General features: G+C 41.0%; 1 protein-coding gene and 1 long non-coding RNA gene across 4 annotated transcripts; one reads left to right on the forward strand and one right to left on the reverse strand.

The window, feature by feature from the left end:
• The first annotated feature begins 4,774 nt into the window (after positions 1 to 4,774).
• On the forward strand, positions 4,775 to 6,767 carry LOC136443410 (uncharacterized). The gene is made up of 2 exons (XR_010757148.1): positions 4,775 to 5,038; positions 5,271 to 6,767. It is a non-coding gene; the product is annotated as an uncharacterized lncRNA (long non-coding RNA).
• An 8,554-nt stretch (positions 6,768 to 15,321) lies between these two features.
• Positions 15,322 to 25,528, reverse strand: LOC136442927 (uncharacterized). 3 transcript variants are annotated; one of them, XM_066439964.1, is made up of 5 exons: positions 25,143 to 25,528; positions 22,437 to 22,812; positions 18,490 to 18,590; positions 18,010 to 18,258; positions 15,322 to 16,310 (listed from the first exon to the last, which is right to left on the reverse strand). In XM_066439964.1, exons 1-5 carry the CDS (start codon positions 25,143 to 25,145, stop codon positions 16,002 to 16,004), a joined length of 1,038 nt encoding a protein of 345 aa, XP_066296061.1. In that variant the 5' UTR covers positions 25,146 to 25,528; the 3' UTR covers positions 15,322 to 16,001. The 3 variants fall into 3 exon arrangements, with proteins under 3 accessions (XP_066296061.1, XP_066296062.1, XP_066296063.1); XM_066439965.1 differs by having other exon boundaries at positions 25,182 to 25,527; XM_066439966.1 differs by having other exon boundaries at positions 22,437 to 22,700; positions 25,143 to 25,524.
• Between the last annotated feature and the right edge of the window lie 180 nt (positions 25,529 to 25,708).

Below are 25,708 nucleotides of genomic sequence, written 5' to 3' on the forward strand. Positions count from 1 at the left end.
GCAACAAGAGTCCGGAGGCTTCATATCTCCATGAACTATTCTGTTTAGGCAAATGACTTACACATTTACGTAATGCATGTTTGGTCATGAACACCTGTAACTAACTTACACATGTCGCAATATTGACAGTCCTATCAATTACCACTTAGATGGCTAATGGCATTTTTACATTGATTATGCAAAGTAGGAATTTATTTGCATAATCGATAATTTATTGATGTTCCACTTGCCATAAACTACATACGTTACATGTATTTGAGTCTTGAGTGTTTGAGAAAACACTGCAAATATAGATTTTTCCCATTAGTTATCAAGCTACCTGCATACTAAATATCATAGAAATCCGTCGTTCCTTTGTTGAGTTATTCTCCTTAGAAGATTTTCACAATAACGCCCCTGCAGTTCTAGAGCAAGCTGCTAGGGGGCCAACGCCTACACCAATTCTTCATTACTTCACATCTGCCACTAAAAAAATCAGGACCATAGCATGTCCAGGTCAAAAGATAGAAAAACGGAAGTTCTACTGCAGTGCCAAGGTCACACACCAGGGAGCCCAAAATCTACCTTGAATTTCGGCTTCCCTACACCTGCCTACATACCAAATATCATTGTAATCCATCAAGAGGTTCTTGAGTTATGCTGACTACAGTAGTCCGGAAACACACACACACACACACTCACACACACACACACACAAAACTATATCTCATTTTTTATGAAGATAATATATCTCCATTTTTCATGGAGATAATATATCTCCATTTTTATGGAGATAATAATCATGTGCACGTCTCATCAAGACCCACCCCGTACCAATTATCAATCCAATCCATCTCAGCCTTTTCGAGTTATGCTGTTCATCAACACACGCACACACAGACACACACATACACCATACACACAGACTTGCAAACGCTATCAGAAACATAATCTTTTTGGCAAAGGTAAAACACATGCATATTATCTTCCTGATACTGTCCCTGCTTCGTACGCAACCATGTAGCACTGCAAACGTGCGGAGACCTCCTTAACACAGCGAAGGTCAATAAAGAAAAGGTAACTGAAGTGGTACGGCCACGTGTCACTGAGTTATCGGGAGTAGCCATGAGCTATAATGCAAGAAATCGTCCAGTAAGGAAGAACGGAGAGTAGACAACGGAAAAGATGGGAGGATGGTATCGGAGAAAATCGAGAAGGGTGAAGAAAACTATTTGCCAGATCTTGTGTGGTGCCCCAACGTTCAAATATCAGTAGACTAAGAGATAAAAGACGAAGGAGATATATATATATATGTAGGTATATACTCTTGGCCTTAGTCCGACGAGGACGAGGACGAGGCGGCCAAAAACGCGCCTTGCCCGTTTGGAACGACTTGGGACGCGCAGGGACGGCGTCCCAAACGCTTAGTCGCTTACATTTTCACATAGGTCAGGTCTTGAAGTGACGTCCACTCAGAACATTTTAGCATGCATACTCCAAGCTCAAATGAAGTAGCCAGCCCACCCTGATGCCACCGGGAGCGACACAGAAGCCACCGCGGGATGCTGTCAATTTGAGCCCGATGGCGTCGATCTCATAGATCTGACCCCTCGTGGTAAGTTCCTTGAAAAATTACTGTTTCCTTTTACAGAATTAAATCGCTTGCCAAACAGGTAATAAAAAAAAGCAAAGGCTCAACTTTGGCATCAGTTTGTGACAAATTTTAATCGGTTGGTAACACAACTTTGTCATAATCTATCGTGCTGTAACGTTATATACTCATACTGAGATCGATGACTTAGTCTTCAAGACCTGCATGTTTACATCGTTGACCGCCCTATGTTCCGAAATTACTATGTTCCGAAATCTCTATGTTTCGAAATCCCAACGTTCAGTAAGCCCTATGTTCCAGTTCACTCAAATAACAGAACTTGTCCCAAGTATGCTGTTCACACACACATACATACACACATACATACAAACGTATAAAGGCTACCCAAAGCATAAATACTCGGCGACGTTTATTTTTCTGTCATTTATTTAATGGTATACTAATAGCACTGCATTTAATACAGCTGACTCCAGCGGCGGAGGGATATGTACAAACTTTTGCGTACAAGCCCATGTGCGCACTCAACTTTAGTTCCATAGGAGAATAAAATATTTTCTATATTTGCTATCTATTCACTACATGTGCGTTTTTAAGTCCAACTCTCATTACGGAAACCAATTATGACATTGCCCTCTTAAAAGTTCTTGGTTACAGAACTTGTCTATCAAAACATGCACAGTGCTCTGTAGTAAAGAACTTTTCTGTGCCTCTGCTATGAACGAATGCCATAACACTTTTCTGAAGTTTTACTGTTTCCGCCCCAGAATATCTTTTGCGGCCTGAAATCCTCCGTGTGCTACCTGTTTGTAAGACCACATACCAACAGAACGCAATAAAAGAAGCAGAAACGTTCACGGAAGAAATAACGCGGGATGAATTTGGCGAAATTTTCGGAGAGAAGAGCTTATGATCAGGGTCAACTACTGACACGTCGCACAGTTAGTGTTTCAAAGTTGTTTTACCGATCAGACATTCTGAATAGTGAACCTGATAGATTATAAATCGTGATTAATAATAATAATAATGATAATAAGTTTATTGCAAATTCATGCCTGGAGGCTAATTGCAAGAATACGTTGAAATGAGATGATGGTAATAATAAGAACACAGTAATGAAATAAACACAAAGTAAAAGTCGTCAACTAGAGCTACTTCTAATCTAAACGGTTGCTATTGGGTTTGATTTATTTTTTGTGTGCAGTGGAATATGATATTTCCTACGTTTTGGGAGATATATGCATTGGCCGGTGTTAACAGAAAGGCAGTTTTTTGTAGGTCTGTGCGATATTGAAAGCTGAGAACAATTTTGCTGACTAGGTTAAATAGTTTGTCTCTTTCGGTGCTGTAATGTGGGCAATGGCAAATAAAGTGCATTTCATCTTCCACCGCTTTTCCTGTGCATTGTTCATATATTCTCTCGTTAACAGGTAACCGTCTGTATCTACCTCTTTCTACTTCTAATGTTTGTGCGCTTACTCTGCGTTTATATAAAGATGATTTTATGTCTAAGTCTTTGCTTTGTAGATAATTCTCCATGGCGTACACAGATTTGAGATGTCTATATAATCTTAGCTTACCAACATCAACAGAGAGATTGTGGAGAAAGGTTAATAATTTCAACGTGCTTTATCCGTAGCTTTTTGCATGTCATGAGTTATGTTTGCCAGAATATGAACTAGTATGTGGAAGAACACAGACACACACTTACTACACGGCATTAGAAACACAACAAAAACCGGTTGGGGTATGCAAAAAGAAAGCATTCCTATATAGCCTGGATGCCAGAATTCTTTCAGGACCTGAACAGGCCAGCTACTGAGCTAGCTCCAGGACATGACAACATGTCAGCGAATTGCAATGATTTTTTTGTTACAAATCCCCTCAGTTAGACCTTTGGTTTGAAAGCGGAACATGTGTTTCTCTCTCGGTCTTTGTGTGTATTACCATCTGGCATCCAGGTGGGATACTGGTATTAGGGCGGGACTTTCTAGACCGCCCACAGTAGGGCGCAACCAATCGGCCACAGCGGGGCGTAACTCACAGCAGGGCGCAACCAATCGCCGGCAGCGGGGCGTAACTCACAGCAGGGCGCAACCAACTGCCGACAGCGGGGCGTAACTCACAGCAGGGTGCAACCAACCGCTGACCAGCAGCACGCAACAGGGCAGAGCCGACGGTGGTTGACCAATTAATCAAGCTTTAAGGATGCCATGTGGCCATTGTGAAGTTTGATCCATTGTTCAAAATCCATCGTCACTCTGGGTTTGATTCCGAAAACCAGGCCACCAAGAACAAAAAGGGGAAGGCCTAGTGGCTCGGCACTTCTCAAGATAGCAAAGATGAGAAGAAAAGGCGGGCACCTGCGGCATCCGTGGACTTAATATTGACCACCAGCCGTATAAAGCCGAGGAAAAGGCCAGTAAACGGCCCACACCTTTTCGACAAAGAGCTGGACGGACCGACAGCGAAGACAGCGGTCTAAAGGTCAGTACAATTTTAGGTCTCAACCTTTTGCACGGCGCATATGTTTCTGTACACACATAGACTCTGCCGTTTCTGTGTTTGATCACCCCGTTATTTCGTGGAGTAATAACAGTCTACATTAATTCTATTTTCGAACACAGTGGTTACAAACGACATGCCTTCTAAATGCCTTGCACACTGCGTAGTGGAAAACTGATTTGGTAGCACCCTTTGTCCACCATAAACCTGATTATAATTCGTTTGAATTTTACCGTGTTAGACTTTACCTGCCAAGAAATGGTTTCTTCGCCTGTCGTTTAATTTGTGCAAACTTCTAATACGATTTAAAAGAGAGGTGATGACTGTCTTGATTTTTTCGACATTGAGATATTTCTTGCAAACTTACAGATTCATAGATATCCTGTTTATATATCAGCCGACACAAATATCCCAATATGACAACAGTTCAGTAACCTATGGATAGTGGATGTGCATTGATTTTTCGAAGTTGCAGAGGTATTGTTTATTTATTTGTGTAAGTAGATAAGATCACGTATAACGAGAAACTTCTAGCAGACAAATTAATTTTAACATGTCCAATATAAAGGACGTGTCTAGCCTTTGTATTGGAGATGCTAATTCAAGTGTAGAGTTCAACAACGCAACGTAGAAATTTAATCTAGATAAAACTGATAGACATCCATAGATCTACATGTTTACATGTTGAATATGGTTGTCATGGAAGAAAATTTCTAGGAACTGGTTGGTTACACGGTGTTCTACAGTGTTCTCTGTTTGGTATGTATAGGCAATAAAGACAAAAGAAGAGTATTACAATATTAATCTTTGTTCGCTGTGGTTTTTTTCTACAGCAGCTCCTGAATGTAAGATTCTGCAACATAAGTCCTGTGACGACCATCTAAATGGCGACTTAGTTCACGTAAAACACATGCAGCCGAACAACGACGATGAAAATTTATTTGGGTAATTTTGGAATAGTCCATTATTGTGATTTCATAAGCATATAAGTGCCGATAGAGTTTTAAAGATTTCATAATTTGACGGTTTCACACAATGGAATATTTGTAGGGATACTAAGGATGGCTGCCATAGCTTCTTTTAAACAGTTTGTTAACTGATTTTGGTAGCTAGAAATCAGATCAAACCGCTGTGGTCGCCAGCTCCACCGACTGTTTCCGTCTTTAAACTTGCACAGGCCGACCTAGCTTACGGGACGAGAGCGATGACGACGAGATGTTCCTGCCACATTCTACACAGAGATACCTATGTAGGGGAGGTCGGCAGATCGAGACCTTCTACTGGATGTCGGTGAGACGAGCTGCATCCCTAGGGGAATCCAAAACAGACGTCCGTGCGTGCGTCCGTAACGTCGGGACCGATCGCGAGGGGAGCCACACAACAAGCGTCGTCGACAAAAAGAAGGGAACGAGAAAGAACCAGATCTGTAGCAGAGCCACGATGTGAAGCCAATAGATCGCGTTGCTACAACCGTTGCTACAGCGAGACAAAACCTGACGCCAGTTAGAAATAAATTTTACGGACTGACTTGAACATGTTTATACCACGGATATACTAATATATTGTCTATTTCAATATGTACATTGTGTGTATATAGTAGTAATCTATTGTATATGCATATCAAAATCGTACACAAGGTTATTAACCTGGCCGATGACGGTTCTAAACAAACCTGGGGTGGATGTAGCCTGACTACTTCGCGCTCCTAGTGGCCGGCCCGACGATACCGCTCCCAAGAGGGGGTCATTAACCTCCGCCAGGGAGAGCTTCTGTAAACACAGGCTAGGGGTGGATTTACACAAATTAAATTGAAAACCCCAAACGAATATTGTAATAATCAGTGTGCACGAAAGCTGTGATACGATTGCACGCTCTCACCAACTTGCAAGAAGATACGAGTACTAGTGCAACACCTGATCAACTCGGAACACTTAATCTTGTAATTACTGACACAGTTTTCTGTTATCGTTGTGCCATGATTCCCAAAAAATGTGTTTTCCTTTGTGATATTCTTTACTGAAGTGGACTACAAAGGCATTCACAGAAAGATGCAGTAACCAATGTTCTGTGGAGTTAGCAGGTAATTTTAAGCCTCTACCAGGCTCCGCGCGATCGCTGGGAAAATAGTAGAAATCGGCCAAATAGAGTAAATAGTATGCCAGGTTTTGAGGTTTAGTCCGCTATACATTGAAGCTCAATAGGCGATCTACGGAGATCTGTCTGTTGAGGTCTGTCTGTTAAGACGGAATATAAAAACATGTTAACATGCTAACGGCAATGTTAACATGTTCAGTCAGAGAAGCAGCAGGGAACCTCAGTTAAGACTGATGTCAGCATAGCCAGTATCACGTAGTCATAGTCAGTCCGTCTTTTAAGTCTCCCGTGCCCAGTGTACGGAAAGCCTTTTCTCTGTGTTCTTTCTTTATCCTTACTATGTGAGTCTTTCGAAGCTTCAAAGATGCAGCTAAAATAACTCGAATTATGCGTTGGTAACATGTCAAGCATTTAATTTTTTTATTGAATGAAGCAAAGCTTCTAAGAAAAATCAGTCAAAAGCAGTGACATATTGTTGTTGCTGCTTTTTGCAAAAATCCGGACATCTTCTTTAAAGCTGTGACTTATTTACCTTTCAAAATCAAAGTTTCTCATGACAATAAAAGAAGAGCCAGTCTAAGCATGTCATTCATGATAACAAAAACCAAAAACGTTTAAGACATTGAGGAACGGCTGTGATGGATGGGTATATATTGCAACATCCAGAAAGTTTATTTCAAACATCGATAAACAGCTGTAAAAGTGTATACTATAACTAGCGCCTTTTCTATGCCGTATGCAGTGGCATTCGTCCTTGCTATAGAAAAGGCCATACCTGCAAGGCGTTGCCAAAAACTAATTCCCTAGGGAATGCGTTCGCGGAAATCCTAGAATATTTGGCAAACCGAAAGCAGTACTATACAATAGGCTCCGCCCCTGAGGCGTCGCCAAAAACAAGACGGACCGGTTCATTGGCTTCATGCTCACGGGGTAGAACGCGCGAGGAGCTAACGGAGTGAACATTTTCTATATGGGTGCTGCGCTCCCTTATATTCAAGTCGAAAATAAGCTATATATGAAATAAAAGTCATGGTTTCTAAAAATCAGGTCACGAATTTTCACGACGATTCATGAACTTAACATGCTTACAACGCCGTTACACTTTTGACCGCGAAGTTCCATGATTGCACGGAGAGCGACCGCGCGCGCAGGTAGAACGCGCTAGTTGCGGCGTCTTCATAATGGAGTGGACATTTTCAGTATTCTACGTCGTGTACTCAACTATCCAAATCAACATCAAACTACGTACCAATGGAAAGCTAAAGATTGAGAGAATCAACATACGAACCATAAGAGGGTTAGTGCATTCTTGGTGTTTACGACGCCGTGACAAAAATGAACATCAAGTACCCGTGGTTTCTGCCCCGCCGACGCGTTCCAATTGTGTTCGGAACGCGGGAGGCGCCCTGTCTTGTTTTTCAACAAAGTGAACATTTTCTATACGGGTGCTGCGCTCCCCTGTTTTCAAATGAACAATAAACTATATATCAAATGAAAGGTAAGGTTTCTGGAAATCAGCACAGAGATTTTCAAGAATATTCATGAACGCTACATACCTGCTGCAAGCCAACACAAATGGCGTAAAATTAGTCTAAAATACGCAATGTTCAGTGGATAATTTCTTATAGTGTGACTCATTTAACACCAATAAGTTGGCCACCGGTTGGGGCACCAACGCTAGTTCTTTAAGTATACCAAATTTCATGGACCTGCAGTAAACTAACTTTCTGCTAGGAGTGTTAAAGAAGAGCCTACTTGAGGGTATTTTAACGGGAGAGGCGCGTCACGTCGTTTTCGCCGTTTAATAAAATAAGCGTGTTCTAGAGCGTTGGCCATTCGACTAAGTTTCAAAAATATCAGGCGTACTGGGAAGTGCCTTGCGTGTGCCTGCGTACCTAAAACTTTCACAAAACGATTGAGAAACGCATTAGGTGCGTATTGTGCGCACGCCGGCGTATGACAAAATGTTAACACGCAACTTACACGGCCATGATGTACGAACAAGTGTGACAGGGCTTTTAAAGCCGGTACGCTGTAGCCCAAGTGTCGTAAGCAGATATAGGGTAGATTATTTCGCTACTTGCTGTGATCGTATAGTCACTGTTACATTGTTAAATAGACAACGTATACCAATGCAATGGGGGGTGGGGTCGTGAGTTCTAGCTGAGAACATGTACAGGGTGCCTCCTGATTGTGTATAAATAAGTAGGGTGCCCAGTCACAGCACGCACGGGGCACGGTGCACTTTTTCGCACAGCGATTTTTAATTTCAAGATCGCCGTGTGAAAATGGGACTCTGGACCTTCAAACTTGTGTGTAGTACGGAGGTCATAAACACCTTTATCTAACTTACAAGTGGGGTTTGGAAGTTATGTGAATTTGAACATCACAGAATATAAATTATGCCAATGTCTGCATTGGCAAGGTCTGCATTTGCATAATTGATGATAAAATGCTAGTATAGCCTTCTTTGTTAAGATAAGACTAATGTTATCACAATTTGGAAAACTTTTTTGGGCAGAGATGATGATCAACTAATATGAGTTATGCAAATGACCTTATTTTCATCAGTCATAATCATTTGGCGAAGGAATGATGCCTTAGAACTCTAGTTTCTTCCTTATTTTCCTGGATAATCTTGCTAAAATTCTTTAAAATTCTCGTATAAACTTGCATTTGTTCCCTTCATTGTTCAGTGTTGTTTACATCACATCAGATCGAATTCGGTTCACGCTTAGCTTCATTACGGCAATTTAGTATTCGTTTTTTTTATTCGTGTCAAGGTCGGGGGTGATTAGCCCACGTTCTGAGTAGTCACTTGGTTCGAAATGAGTTAGCAGAGATTTGTCTACGGCCTTGGAATGAGTCATGGGTACGTTAGAAACTACTTTTGAGTAAGTGATCAATGATTAGCGGCTGATAGTTACAGGGTGGCTGATAGTTACGGGCTGGCTGCAAAAAGTGTTAGCCCCCAAAAAAGTCGCTTCAGAGCCTGCAACGGAGGCTAGTTTATGGTTCTGTACGATATTTAGTGGATGGGGAGGGTTTACAGAAAGGAAGGTCAAGTTCGAAAATGGGCCTTCTAGCGGGTACCTAAGGTACTGCAGCGGAGATTTAAAATTTTAGGGCATATTTTCTGAAAGTGCTCTGGTCATGATTTTTGTGTGGTAGATAGTTCATGCCACAGGAAGTAAGTTTGGGCCCCTTTTAGTAAATGGACAGTGGTTGTCTTCATCCACAACGCACAACTGTTTACCTCCAGCCTTCCCTCGAGCTCCAAAGACTGCACAGGAGATTCTGCAACTGTGGGGAGTGATGGTCTAGTTTCCTCTGCTGTGGTCGGGTTCTCCATGTCAGTACTGGCCACACTAGTCTGGATGGAACGAGCGTCTGAGGCCAGAAACTCATCAGCTGACAATTCCACTCAGTCTCCACCAGGACTGCTGCACTTTTCCACCTGTCGTCTGTCACATCAACCTGTGAGAGGCAGGAAATTGTTTCTTTGATTTCTTGTACAACTAACTGCTGTAAGAATGTGACATCTATCATGTTGTTTTTATCAAGACTGTGAATGGTGCATTGATTTAGGGAAAGGTCCCTCTGAGGATAGGTGTTTTACCTGTGTGTGGTTGGTGTTCAGCACCAAGGACAGGTGTGTTAACCTGTGTGAATGGTGTTCAGTACCAATGATAATTGTGCTAAGCTGTTGGTGGATGGTGTTCAGCACCAAGGACAGGTGTCTCTACCTGTGTGGATGTTGTTCAGCACCAATGACAGGTGTATTTACCTGATTATGGATGGTGTTCAGTATGTGTCCCTATATGTGGGTAGGATTTTGCACCAAGTCTACTAATTTTGAGTAACGTTATAGAGAGAAAGACTCCAACTGATGACGTGACTGACCTTCTTGCTCTCTCCCTTGTCTCCACCACTGAGCAGGTCCAAGCTGCGAACAATCAGCACCCCCTTAATGATGTCCTGTATGATAAACACAGGTGAGAACGGTACTGAGAACAGGTCAACACAGGAATTGGTCGTATAGCTAAGGTTTAAGTATGTAACATTATGTTGAATGTCTGTCTTCAACCTCCCTGATGATATCAACGTCACATGATGAACAATAGGGATGAATGAATGAATGAAGTAAAGTCACATTGACTTCTTGTTTCTCTGTTCTGTATCACACTGTCCCTTTGACTTCTTTCCCTGTTCTGTACTTAAGTGTCCTATTGACCTCTTCTTTCCCTGTTCTGTACTAAAGTGCCCTATTGACTTCTTCTCTATTCTGTACTGAAGTGTCCTTTTGACTTCTTCTTTCTCTGTTCTGTACTAAAGTGTCCTATTGACTTCTTCTCTATTCTGTACTAAAGTGTCCTTTTGACTTCTTCTTTCTCTGTTCTGTACTAAAGTGTCCTATTGACCTCTTCTTTCCCTGTTCTGTACAAAAGTGACTTCTTCTCTATTCTGTACTGAAGTGTCCTTTTGACTTCTTCTTTCTCTGTTCTGTACTAAAGTGTCCTATTGACCTCTTCTTTCCCTGTTCTGTACAAAAGTGTCCTATTGACTTCTTCTCTATTCTGTACTAAAGTGTCCTTTTGACTTCTTCTTTCTCTGTTCTGTACTAAAGTGTCCTATTGACCTCTTCTTTCCCTGTTCTGTACTAAAGTGTCCTATTGACTTCTTCTCTATTCTGTACTAAAGTGTCCTTTTGACTTCTTCTTTCTCTGTTCTGTACTTAAGTGTCCTATTGACCTCTTCTTTCCCTGTTCTGTACTAAAGTGTCCTATTGACTTCTTCTCTATTCTGTACTAAAGTGTCCTTTTGACTTCTTCTTTCTCTGTTCTGTACTTAAGTGTCCTATTGACTTCTTCTCTGTTCTGTACTAAAGTGTTCTATTGACTTCTTCTCTGTTCTGTACTTAAGTGTCCTATTGACTTCTTCTCTGTTCTGTACAAAAGTGTCCTATTGACTTCTTCTCTATTCTGTACTGAAGTGTCCTTTTGACTTCTTCTTTCTCTGTTCTGTACTAAAGTGTCCTATTGACTTCTTCTTTCCCTGTTCTGTACAAAAGTGTCCTATTGACTTCTTCTCTATTCTGTACTTAAGTGTCCTATTGACTTCTTCTTTCTCTGTTCTGTACTAAAGTGTCCTATTGACCTCTTCTTTCCCTGTTCTGTACTAAAGTGTCCTATTGACTTCTTCTCTATTCTGTACTAAAGTGTCCTTTTGACTTCTTCTTTCTCTGTTCTGTACTAAAGTGTCCTATTGACCTCTTCTTTCCCTGTTCTGTACTAAAGTGTCCTTTTGACTTCTTCTCTATTCTGTACTAAAGTGTCCTTTTGACTTCTTCTTTCTCTGTTCTGTACTAAAGTGTCCTATTGACCTCTTCTTTCCCTGTTCTGTACTAAAGTGTCCTATTGACTTCTTCTCTATTCTGTACTAAAGTGTCCTTTTGACTTCTTCTTTCTCTGTTCTGTACTTAAGTGTCCTATTGACTTCTTCTCTGTTCTGTACTAAAGTGTTCTATTGACTTCTTCTCTGTTCTGTACTAAAGTGTCCTATTGACTTCTTCTCTGTTCTGTACTAAAGTGTTCTATTGACTTCTTCTCTGTTCTGTACTAAAGTGTCCTATTGACTTCTTCTCTATTCTGTACTAAAGTGTCCTTTTGACTTCTTCTCTGTTCTGTACTAAAGTGTCCTATTGACTTCTTCTCTGTTCTGTACTAAAGTGTCCTATTGACTTATTCTTTCCCTGTTCTGTACTTAAGTGTCCTATTGACCTCTTCTTTCCCTGTTCTGTACTAAAGTGTCCTATTGACTTCTTCTCTGTTCTGTACTAAAGTGTCCTATTGACTTCTTCTCTGTTCTGTACTAAAGTGTTCTATTGACTTCTTCTCTGTTCTGTACTAAAGTGTCCTATTGACTTCTTCTCTATTCTGTACTTAAGTGTCCTATTGACTTCTTCTCTGTTCTGTACTAAAGTGTCCTATTGACTTCTTCTCTGTTCTGTACTAAAGTGTCCTATTGACTTCTTCTCTGTTCTGTACTAAAGTGTCCTATTGACTTCTTCTTTCCCTGTTCTGTACTTAAGTGTCCTATTGACCTCTTCTTTCCCTGTTCTGTACTAAAGTGTCCTATTGACTTCTTCGCTGTTCTGTACTAAAGTGTCCTTTTGACTTCTTCTTTCTCTGTTCTGTACTAAAGTGTCCTATTGACTTATTCATTCCCTGTTCTGTACTAAAGTGTCCTATTGACTTCTTCTTTCCCTGTTCTGTACTAAAGTGTCCTTTTGACTTCTTCTTTCCCTGTTCTGTCCTTAAGTGCCCTATTGACTTCTTCTCTGTTCTGTACTTAAGTGTCCTTTTGACTTCTTCTTTCCCTGTTCTGTACTAAAGTGTCCTATTGACTTCTTCTCTGTTCTGTACTAAAGTGTCCTTTTGACGTCTTCTTTCTCTGTTCTGTACTTATGTGTCCTATTGACTTCTTCTTTCTCTGTTCTGAAGTGTCCTATTGACTTCTTCTTTCCCTGTTCTGTACTAAAGTGTCCTATTGACTTATTCTATCCCTGTTCTGTACTTAAGTGCCCTATTGACTTCTTCTCTGTTCTGTACTTAAGTGTCCTTTTGACTTCTTCTTTCCCTGTTCTGTCCTTAAGTGTCCTATTGACTTCTTCTCTGTTCTGTACTAAAGTGTCCTGTTGGCTTATTCTCTGTTCTGTACTAGACGTTTCCCTGCTCACCTTGAAACCTCCAAACCAAGGCTTGCTGCTCACCGTGGGTCTTCCCTGGTCCGCCTTGGCCGAACCGTCCGGGCGGACCGCCGACTGTGCTTTTCTCATAAGTTTTTCCATCTTTCTTCCTTCTGGGCAGGTATAGATATTACTGTGGACCAAAAATAATTTCATGAGGTTGGTAGAACATAGGATATTTGGAGTTTCTTTTAACACAACCAGGTAATCTCACCTGCTGACGTTTCGGTGTCTGTCAGACACCTTCTTCAGAGCTTCTGACTGGAGTACTGCTTCTCACCGCTATAAGTAGCCGATGTAGGTGGCGCTTTTGCGGCGAGAACGTAATCCCAAATATGGCTGAGCTTGTATCCCCCCTCGTCTCGGTTCATCACTGGTGATGACTTCCTGATGACGTTATATAAATCATAGTCCATAAGCATAAGAAGAACGCTTATCAATTTTTTCCTGATATTGACAGGCTGAATTTTTTTGCTCTCTCATCTACACAGTACCCATAGGATACTGTTATATGTGTTATATGTGTTATATCTTAACACCAGTGTAACCGCCTCGCCGAGAGGCTGAAATAGAAAATGGTGTCTCTTTTCACGGAGAAGGGTTTTTGGAATAGATTTTTTTTGCTCTCTTATCTACATGTACACAGTACCCATACTGTTATATATGATAACTATCTTAGCACCAGTGTAACCGCACCCCATCCCCCAACATCATCAGTGAAAACTGCCACGAGAGGCTGAAATAGAAAATGGTATCTCTTTTCAAGGAGAAAGGCTTTTGGAATAGACTTTTTTTGCTTTCTCAACTACACAGTATCTGTACTGTTATATACCGGTTGGAGCAGGTTTTGCTTCAGGCTTTGAAAGAGAATAACTCAAGAAGGGCTTGATGGAGGGTCATGATTTTTGGTATGTAGATAGCTTGAGTGATGATTTACATAATTGGATACGTATTATGTGAATCTGTATCTAATTTGCATAATTCATGAGGAAAGAATTCATGAAATGACTCAAACATGCGACATACGTAACTGAGGAAGAGAGAAATATTAATAGATATCAACTATGCAAAGGAAGACCTTATTTGCATAATCAAAGAGAAAATAGTATAAGTGAAGATGGGGTTGACAAATCACTATGTTTGGAATGCAGATAGCTTAAGTGATGCTATGCATGATTAGATGATAATTATAGATAATTTGAATAATTAATGAGGCTTTTTCAAAAACCCGCTGCGTTCCATGATATGATCATTCATATAAGTGACATTTGTAACTGATGAAGGGAGGACTGTTGATAGTTAGAAAATATGCAAATGAAGACCTAATTTGCATAATTAATGAGAAAATACTATAATTCCATACTGGTAAATGACGGCAATTTCATACTTGTGGCATTTGGAAGTTATGTGAATCGTTGAAATAAATCATGCTAATAAGGACCTCATTTGAATAATTGATGATTAACATTAGCATAACCTTCTTTGTTAAGTTCATACTTCTGTTATTTTAAGATGATCAACTGGTATGATTTATAATCAATGAGAAACACCATATAATTAAATGCATCAGTCATAAATGTTAAAATCATTTGGCGAAGGTATGAGGTCGTGGAACTCAAGTTGACTATGTATCCTGGAGAGGCAGCTCCATGCCATATGTACTGTAGCGGTAGCGGCAGCACAACACAGGGAGTAGCAGAAACCGGTTATAAACCTTCTACTAGATTGGCGTAGAGTAGGGTGCCAGGGGCTGCTTCTGTCGGTTGGAGAGATCATTGCATCTCATTGGGCAGCTACCGCCCACCTCAAGCTGGGCGGTCCCCAACCGGGTTATGGCTTCATGTGCTTTGGGCCGCCTATGCAAATATGGTATACGTGTGCACGACGTGGCAAATATGCAAAGCAGGCATACGTACCTGATTCCTTATCACTCATGTACACCCTTACACACTGGTCATCCTATACCTGAATCACTCATCTATACCCTAGTTGACCTAGTTCACACCTGCACATCCTACCTGAATCCTCATCACTCGTGTGCACCCTTATTCACTCCTATATGCATCCTACCTGAATCCTCATCACTCGTGTGCACCCTTATTCACTCCTATATGCATCCTACCTGAATCCTCATCACTCGTGTGCACCCTTATTCACTCCTATATGCATCCTACCTGAATCCTCATCACTCGTGTGCACCCTCCTTTACTCCTATGCACCGCCATCATCACTCATGTGCACCCTAATCACTTTATGTTTTACGCCAAAAAAACCACGAACTGTTCGTTTGCAAAGTTACGGATTTCAACTGAAAATGATGTAAAACAACTTTATAACTTGTTCTAGTCATAAAACAAGCTCCTAGAATGAGTTTGAGACAAAAACAACAAATTTCGATCTTGAATGGTAAAGCGCGTCATATGCTGTAAACGGCTCTAAAAGGCTCCAAATCAATGTATTACGCCGAAAAAAAAGCGACCTGAAATTTTTGTTTGAAAAGTTACGGATTTCAACTGGAAATCACATAAAACAAATTTATAACGTGGTCTAGTGATTAAATAAGCTCTTACAATGAGTTTGAGTCACAGTTACTGTAATACAGTATATGCTAGCTCGAGCTCTTTCCTTAGATCCCTGTCAATAGGATATTAACTTTTCTGTGTTGCAGTGCTCATGTTCAGATAAATACACTGCCAACATGATATGTCATTGCTACAACAAATGTGATATCTGCAAATCAGTTGGGCAAAACCATGTATAAACATCGTAGTGAGTTCTGTTTAATGCATCAAAATGCATTCATCAACTCAGAGAGGTCTTGATTTTTTTTACAAATCTGTACTTTCTTTTACATATTTAAAGTATCATAACACAAGTATCATAACATTCTCTATTGTGCACAATTGCTAAAACATTTCCCAATCGATCATTTTAATCTACAGCTTTTGATTGTACAATACAGAAAACCATGTTGTTGAGACCAAATCAGCACACGTTCAATTCATTTTACATACATTGATGAGTGGAATGTATTGAAGTATAGACACATGCTTGTCAGCTCCAGCTCTAGTTATCCAGATACCCCAGCTGCCTGATAGCCTTGAACTGGTCTGGGATCTCCATCAGGGCCTGGATAGCGAACGCCGTGTCGGGGTTCTCAGCAGTCGCACGGACCTGGTGAAAATCAACAAACTGGAAGTTGTCAAACTGCCTGCTGGGAAGGTTGTCGTCAAAGTCCCTCATGGTGTCCCATGGTCCGTCCCCCACGCCCACCAGCAGGATGGACAGGGCGTACTTGGACGCCTCGACGATGGCGTTACGCGTGGCGCGCTCGCTGGTGACCTGGCCGTCAGCAACAATCACCAGGGTGTGATACTAACCAGGAGAGAAAGGAAACTATCATCAGCTATGAGCTATGGTGGTTTATAAAACTCCATAAAAGTCTATCACACTTAAACATGGTGCGACATGATAATGATATAGCCTTACAAGCTTTTATATTGCACATGAAGGACATTATCTTAGCAGGACTATAACTCATGTACCATCTTGACACATATGCCTCAGAGCAAAGTCAAATTTGTGTTTCTAATCCTCACAGCCCACTTCTGCTTGTTCCATCAAGTTGCCAGAGTTTCAGCCCAGTACTTTGAACTTTGAACTTTATTCACCTTTGAAGCGGTGGCACATCGGTAGCGCCGAGTGCTAAAAGTACATACTTAACGCAGATTGAGATTACAATATTTAAAATCTAGTCGAGAGTATCGAGGAGTGATAAATTAAAGACTAGTAACAGTACTATAGCTGGTGCATGGGAACCAATGAAGTTCATAGGAGTAATATTATAGCATAAAAGATAGATAAAATGATAGCAGATAAATAGTAAACCTTAACTAATGTTACCATATACCTAACTGAGCAGGAAACAATGGAATTTATATAAACAATATGAGATAAAAACAAACAAAATTGATATACATGGTAACACGTAACTGCAGAAGGAAGTATAATAAAGTGTCAGCTGGGTGGCAAGTGGATAACTTATTATAGAAAAGGTGGGACATTACGTCTTCCATTGCTTACAAAAGAGAAGTCAAACCCTTCACTAGTCACTAGTTATAGACGAGTACGTTTGTATAGTCTAGTCTAGTCTAGCCTCTTTTATACCTATTTTTTTCCCTGTTACATGTATTTTATGTATGTTGTGTGCAATTAGCCCTCGGGCAGGAATTTGCAATAAACTCATTATTATCACCATGCTGTTTGAGGGGGTCAGGTGAAAATGATATAAATGATAACAGTGGAGTCTTGGAGTAGTGGAGTAAAAATTATAACTGTTTGACCCCTGACCTCCCTCACATCATCATCATCATGTCGGGCGGGTTGCCCAGACTAAGTCAACCCTCTTCCTCCAGTCGCTACGGTCCGCCATTAAGTGCTCTAGATCTTCAGACCTCACCCCTACGTCCCCAGCAAGTTGGTCTTAGTAGGTCCGTCGGGGTCGCCCGACACAGGAGTGCCCATGAGTTGGTGTCCAGAGTAGGAGTACTAGTTCACTTACAAGCTCATCTTTGTTTCTATAGCTATGCCCTGCAAACCTAGCCCTTCTCTCTCGTATGGTTGTTGATACAGTTGGTAAAATGCCATACAGTTCTACTTTAGTCGGGTGGTGTTTCGAGGATTTGTTGAGCACAGCTTGTAGCATGCGGGTATACCTTCCGTCTAGCTTGTTCTCAAGTTTCTTAGTCAGAGTCCACGCAGATGAGCATGACCTCCCTCACAATACACACAAAACAGCCAGCGGCCCAAACTCCCTGAACATTCAGGTTCTGTGCGTTACACGCATGCAATGCTGTTTTCTTCCGGGGAATTATACCCTATCCCGGTAGTAAACGGGAACGTCACACATAGTACAGGGCATGTATCTGTCTCCCTGATATAACCCGGCGTGGCAGCTTATGGGTTAACACATTAGAAAATGCATCTCCAGTCGGCCTGCCCCAGATCCCTCTCACACTCTCGTTGTCTAACTATATTATAACTAGTAAAACAAGTCAGCTCAGCATGTACTTACCGATTTAGTTTGCTTGACAATGTCTATAGCTTGGTATATCAGCGGAGCAAAGTTTGTGGGCCCACTAAGCTTCACCCTGGGCGTGATCAGGTTATAACACTGTAACACGTCTGTGAAGCCATCGCAAAAGCCAGTTTCTTTGAAGGGAAACACTCGCTTGTCAGAGGTTGAGGCATCGCCAAATCCAAACGCAGGGATGAGACCATCATCGTCAAAGTGAGAAAGAGTTTCACCCAGAATGGCAATGACCTGATGGGAGAAGACAATATTCATATGCATCAGCAAGGATATTAAAAGTTGCAAAATTCATCTGCTGAGAGTCACCAATGAAACTTGTGTACAATGAACATGCTTCTCTTTCTAGCAATGTGAAATCAAGTGAAAGAATCCACAAATAAACATTATGCATCAAATGGGATAATTGCAACTATACACAACATAGGCCGAGACAATGATGGTTTTATGAGATGTACTATGTACCTGTTGGTAGGGATTAAGCAGGTCATGGTCAATGTGATGGAGGCTCCGCCCACCAAAGCTCACCTGACCTTGATAGACATTGCTCTTTGTGTAGTCGATACCTGGTCAGTTTGGAGAGTAAAAACAGTAACTAAAATCAGCAAAAGTTGTGAATAATATATCATAATCATTATAATAATTACAGATAACATGTTTTGTCCAGTCATGTTTTTGAATGGACCACAGGAAGAGCAGCTGTTAAAGGCACCCAGAGCATTTTATGAGGCTTGAAAACTGGAAATATTCTTGTCACTGTAATCTTGATGAAATTGAATTAATATCAAAAATGCTCAAAAGCGACACAAAAATAAGCTACGTACATTGTGATCTTTTAGTTTCACGCGCCTACTGCAAATAGACCGGTACCGATACCATAGCCCCGCCCACCTCCGTCAAAATGCAGAAATGCAAAATTAAAACATAAAAATGCAAATATTTGACGGACATGCAGTGACTCTTTGATTGGTCGAACCGCTAATTGTGATGGACAGTAAGGATCAGTCTATAAGGGCTTGGATTTTCTATCAGTTCTCACCACACAACGATATGGTATCTTTGCTCCTTTAATGTGGATATGTAATGGTATAGTGTTATTGAAACTTATTATGTGTAGAAATGACTAGAAATTTGAGTTTTTTTTAGTCAAGTTTCAAGCCTCATAAAATGCTCTGGGTGCCTTTAAGCTAATTGTGGATCCCAATAAACTCAATTCAACCCAACAGATTACTCTTTGACAGTCATTAGAGACCTTCAGAAATCGTTCACCTTAAGTACCAGTCAGTAGGATATAACCTTCCCCTGCTGCTTACCACATACAACAATACAAATTTGGGTCAAATGGCTTCTTCAGTAGGGAGAAGGTTAACCTCAGCGGTACCTGTAGTGTGATGATCATGAGACTGTTCTGTGGTTGTAATGTGAGACAGGATAAAAAGTTTAGTTTGAGAGGACACTGTACAGTTACTCGTGACTTGAAGATGTTTACAGATATGCCGGTTAAAGTTGGTGCTGAGACATTATGGTTTAGAGATGGTTAAAATTGCTTGTATAATCAAGGATGTTGAACCTTCTTGGTGTAATCAAGAATATCTTTTCTTCTACAATGTATTCATGGATGTCACTAATACAATACAATACAATGTATGATGTATTATTAAGTTGTAGTAAGTACCTTAATGTTACTGTTAGTAAACTTACTAGTTCTTGGTCTGCTGTTAACATGTCAAACAAGGGGTGGGTACTGGTACAATGTACCAGTACAAAACCGGTATTTCTTGCTGGACCAGTAAAAAAAACGGTACACCAAAAATCGGTAGACCGGTTGTTGGACCGATTAGAAAATGAACACTAATAATGGTTGCATTGAAGTAAGTGTTATTGCGTAGCGCGATGGTTCATGCTGCAAAATGTCCAATGTTCTTTTTTTTGCATCGAAAATGACTACATATCGTTCCAACATACAATTAGACCTGTACTTGCGCCTCATCTCCAATATACATGTTACCCTGGGCTCCAGACTGTTTATCGGGCCTTTTAGCCGGTTCCCTTTAGCCGGTTCCTTCTAGTCAGTTTCTTCGGCGGCACAGAGCTCCCAGCCTGCCGATACCGTAATTATCGCACCGGGCCCGGGGAGTTCTAGACGGAGAATTGACCGGGGCGCGGTCCACTCCCCGGGCTACAACTCCCCGGCGCGTTGATTAAGATCGGGCGGGCTGACTGTCTTGGGGCGCCGAAGGAAATCGCTAGCGGCCCTGTCTAGTCTGGCTCCCAGGGTGATATACATGTATGATATAGTAGTACTGCAATAATCAGGTCCATGTACTGGTCCTCTGGACCTGGACCAGCGTAGACTTGTGAATCTTCTGTACCCACCCCTATGTCAAACAGATCAATTATCATCAATACATTACAATTCATATTGTACATTTTAACCAGAGGTCAATGACCCCATACCATTGCCAAGGAACGTTCTCTGTAACTATAGAAATCACCTAATTTGCATAAGGTAAGATTTAAAATGCTCACTTCTACATAACTTGCATATGTCACAAATGTGAAGTCCCCACCATTTATCAATGAATGAGTTTGTGCAGCATTTACTCATCATATAGGCTATCATAGCCTCCTGTGCAGGCTTCCTATAACGGCGGCATATACTAGTATATTGGGGGGGGGGGGGCTCTAATGCCGGCAAGGGAGTTGTGTAGCCGAGGGAGTTGTGTAGCCGAGGGGCGCGCCGTTATCTACAGTGTAGATAACGGCGTGCCCCTCGGCTACACAACTCCCTCGGCTACACAACTCCCTCGGCTACACAACTCCCTTGGCTTGTAACACAACTCACAGGGAAACATTAACAATGGCGCCTATGTCGCATTTGCTCGCGGCAGCTCACAATAATATATATTTAAATATGTATGTGAAATTTCCATCTTAAAGTAAGCTCGCCGGCAGCTTCGGGCCGTCATTCGGCTTTTTGTCGCAAAATCACACGAGATCTCGCGAAACTCGCAAAACAGGGCGAGATCGCACAAAAACCATGCGAGATCTCGCGAGGTCACATCAGAACTTCAAATCTAAATGTATTACTACTCGCGGACGTGTGCTGAGCTTTCTCTAAATGCTACGGCCCTGCAGTTTTCGCCATCATCTTTATGACAAATGTCCCTACAATTTGATATAAATTCTGACAGGGTAGCACGGAGAGACGTTATTCTATATCATTTCAAAGTTAGGACATGTCATGCATACAAAAAATAGCGACCGTTACTTTCTGTTACTTTCTTCTCCGCCAATCTTCAACCAAACTTCCCCCGGCAAGAACTGACGCCTTGCTCTCACGTTTTTGTATGCAAAATAACTTAGACCGCATGTCTGAAAAGAAATTTTGTCTAATTGGAGGTAAAGTTTGGCGGGAAGTTGGAATGGGCCAGTTCGGACGCCATTTTCCGGTCTGTCCCAAAATCGCTAATTTGCATAAAATGGCCGAAATCTATTGTCGGTAGGTCGTTTCCCTGTGCAACTCCCTTGGCTACACAACTCCCTTGCCGGCAGTAGAGACACCCCCCCCCCCAATTTATATGCCGCCGTTATAGGAAGCCTGCACAGGAGGCTAAGGCTATTAGCATAATTCATTATCCCTCAGTTAAACAACATATAGTGCAATCATCAATTTGAAAGTTCCATCCTTCCTAAAGAAGCTATTGTAGCATTAATTACTATGCAGATGTGTCCAAATTTATATACTGTATGTATGATGATGTACACCTTTTTATCCAACCTATGCCTGGGACTGGTATGAACATTCTATCCATTGCCATCAATGTATCATACAATTTTCTCATCAATCATGCAAATTGAGTCATGATTTGCATTATCTTTACCCATTAATGCACCTCTCCATCTAAGTTACAGTACAAAGGTTCCAATCGACATACAAATCTTCCTCATTAATTATGCAAATCAAGTCCTTTTGACTCCTAATTTGCACACTTTACATACCATTATGTTGACCTACATCGAAGTCACCTACAGGTAAAAAAGCATGAACATTCCTTCATCCCTTATTGATTTATTCTGTTTCAAAGTCTGCACCTTGAAAACCCTTTGCAGTTCCATAGACAGCAGCTAGAGGTCACTTCTTTACTGGCATCAGAGCTATCTACCACTCAAACATTGTGACCTTAGCTTGGTTTGCTGCAGGGGGTCGGAAAGATAATTACTTCTTCAATAAGCCAATAACTGCATACACAACATCAATCCATCCATAGCTTCTGGAGTTATGCTGCTAACTGCTACCAAAAACATAACCTCCCTGGCAAAGGTAATGACAACTGACTTTATGATGTGTACTTCATCAGTACATGAATGACACTGGTGTAAAGAGTGCCATGTGTCCTGAATTGTCTTACCAAATATGAGGTTACTAGACTCAAGTCCTGCCTCCCGTACGGCCATGCTGACGTCCTGTAGTGTGTTAAACCTGTCGCTGATGCGTGAGAACCTGTGCCGCGCCGATGTCCGGGACCCAGACTGAGTCAGGTCGGGGTACAGACTGCTGTAGGACGGCGGCGCATGCCCCGAGCTGCCCGCCGTCGCACCCCTGGCGTCACGGCGTGTTTCTCCTGTGTGTTCTCGGCGAGGGCTCCTCCGACTCCTCTTGCTAATCGTACAGACTATGAAGAGAACCACGACAAATATGGCGAGAAGAACGACATCACCAGGCTCCATGTCAAGAAACATCATGCTGTCCCGGAACTGGCGGGAAACGTACGCTTGCCTCTTTCCCTAGACATATTAAAAACATAACGTTACATGTACTTCAGTTCTGTATAGTACTTCTGTACAGCAGGAACAAAATCTATCTGATTTGAAAAGCTGTTGACTTTAATAAGTCATCAATGGAATCAAATCTCACAACTAGTTTTAAGTAACAAACTTCGAACGTTACAACATTCTTATTCATTTCAACAACAACAAGTTTAACTAACGTTTTGAAAGTAGATAATACTAACGTTAACTAGAGTTCCACGACCTCATACCTTCGCCGACTGATGTTAGCCTTTTCGAGTGAATGCTTATCACTCAGTATGTAAATAAGGTCCTCGATTGCATGAATTTCAAGTGATCCTTTTCTCTACACAAAACACAGCATTAAAGTAAAATCTTAGAAAAGAGGGACATTGTAGCATTTCCTCATATATTATGTAAATGAGGCCATCATGATTTATGTCTGATAACGTCCACATTTGATTATCTCCCAAACGCCACAAGAATGAAATTCCATCATTTACCACTCTGGAATTATAGTATTTTGTCATAAATTATGCAAATTAGCTATTCGTTTGCATAATTGATATCTATCAATATTCCTCTCTTTCTCAGTTACATGTCACGTGTTTGACTACAATGGAATGCAAGGGTTTGTATACTTTTTCACATCACAGATTCTGATTTGCATGATTCTTATACAATCATGTAAATCATCACTCAAACTATGTACATCCCTACAAATCATGACGATCCGTCATCACCTTCTTGAGTTACTAGTATTCTCTTTCAAAGTTTAAAACAAACCCATACCTATACCTACACGAGTTCTCCCAAGAGGTATAAAAATAATCACTGTAAGAATATTTTTGCTTAATTGGTATCATAACTTTTATCTTTACTACAGAAAATAAGGCAATTTGTTGGCAATGTATTTGCTTCAATTATGCCCTTATTTTCATAGTCGACATATCAATCAGTTTTTATCAAACCTATACCTTCCAACAGGGAGAGCGTTAGATCGTAAGGCTGCTGTGTTTAAATGCCCGTGTGACCTCCCTGACCCCAAAACAGAGCCCTGCACCAGGCAAGTAAAGTATCACATGTGTCCTCCAGGGACGTCTCACAGGGAGCCTGCTCCGGTAAACAAGGTCACCTGTCAGTGCAATTTAACCTGAATATATAGACTTAAAATAGCAAATTGAAAGGGAATTGTAGACATTTCCTTATAAATTATGTTACCCGGTAATGAGGCCTTGTCATGCATGATTTTTGTCTGATATTGTTCACCTTTACTTAGCTTCCTAATGATACAAGAATGAAATTCCAATCATTTACTATTGTGGTATTTTCAATTAGTATTTTGTCATTAATTATGCAAAATAGGTAGCTATTAGCATTATTGGTATCTATCGATACCTCTCTCTTTTTCAGCTATATATGACACATGTTTGAGAGTCCTATTTTGAAAGGCAGCAGATTTATAAACTTTCCTTGCTAATTATGCAAATTAGCTCCTGATTTGCATAATAAATATTCAATTATGTAAATCATTAATCGAGCTATCTACATACCATAAATCAAGACGATCCGTTGACCACAAGTCTAGTTATTCATGTCCAAAGGTCAAACCAAATAAATTAAAAACACCCGCTGCAGCTCCAAACAAGCCGCTAGAGGGCCCAAACGTGCACAACTTACTTCATGTGGCACGGACTATCTACCACACAAAAATCATGACCGTAGCACTTGCAGAAAATTCGACCTCAAACTTTGAAGCTACACTGCAGTACCCAAAGTACCCGCTAGGAGGCCCATCATCAAACTTGACCTTCCCCTTTAATAAATCTACCTATTTACTAAATATCATGCACAACCATCAACAGCTTCTCGAGTTATCCTGTCAACAAACAAATACGCATACATAAACAGCCCACTGCAGTACCGCAGGAAAATGCCAGGTGACCCATTTTTGAACTTGAGCTTCGATTTCACAATCTCTACGTACCCACCAAAAATCATGCAGATCCATCATCAATACGTCGAGTTATGTTGTCTACATACAAACACACTAACAAAAAAAGTCCACTGGAGCACTTTAGGAAAACGCCAGGTTAACATTTTCGAACTTGACCTTTGTTCCCACAACCGCCACTTACCTACCAAAAATCAGCAAGATCCGTCAAAGTTCTCTCGACTTATGATCTCGACATACATGTACATACGGACCCACTTTACAGCTGGTGTAACCGATAACATAACCTTACCGCGAATGCATACATTCCCGGCGAAGGTAACAAGTCAAAGTGAACCGTATGCAGAAAATCAAGAAAACACTCCATACTCACCATAGGTACAAACGTTCAGGGGTTTTTAACGATACTTGCCTTTAGTGTGAATACTTTGATAATGTTGTGCCAGAAGGTTGGGTTACTGAAAATGGTTTCGTGAGTCAGAATCCCGATGTAAACTCTGTAGTAAGGACACGTCAGTCTTTGTTGTCATCCGTGACCAAACAACACTCGGGTCAACTTAATATACTATCACAGCCAGGTCACAAATATAGTTCCAAACGTTTTGAACAAACTTCCCCCACAAATTGACTTAATCACCTCTAAAAATGTCTTTGTTTACTTTGCGCTCATGCCTTTGTCAACATGAGTAGTTGTGAACTTATTGCTAAGCTTTGAGAAGCTTACGAAAGGGATATTTGTTTTTCAGCGGAGTAATACAGATGACTAGCTAGTTCAAAGGTTAAAGGTTAACGTTACCAGAGGCGGCGTTGAAACACAGTTTTTCGCGAAGTGAGTATTAAAGTTCGACGCCTAAATTTTGTAGCAGGGTGCACAAGGAAATTACAAAAATCGAATATGTTTAACTTCAGGGTACAATCTGCAACATATGTGAAAATGAG

The sequence above is a fragment of the Branchiostoma lanceolatum genome, chromosome 10 (genome assembly GCF_035083965.1).
Source record: "Branchiostoma lanceolatum isolate klBraLanc5 chromosome 10, klBraLanc5.hap2, whole genome shotgun sequence".
NCBI classification, from domain to species: Eukaryota; Metazoa; Chordata; class Leptocardii; order Amphioxiformes; family Branchiostomatidae; genus Branchiostoma; species Branchiostoma lanceolatum.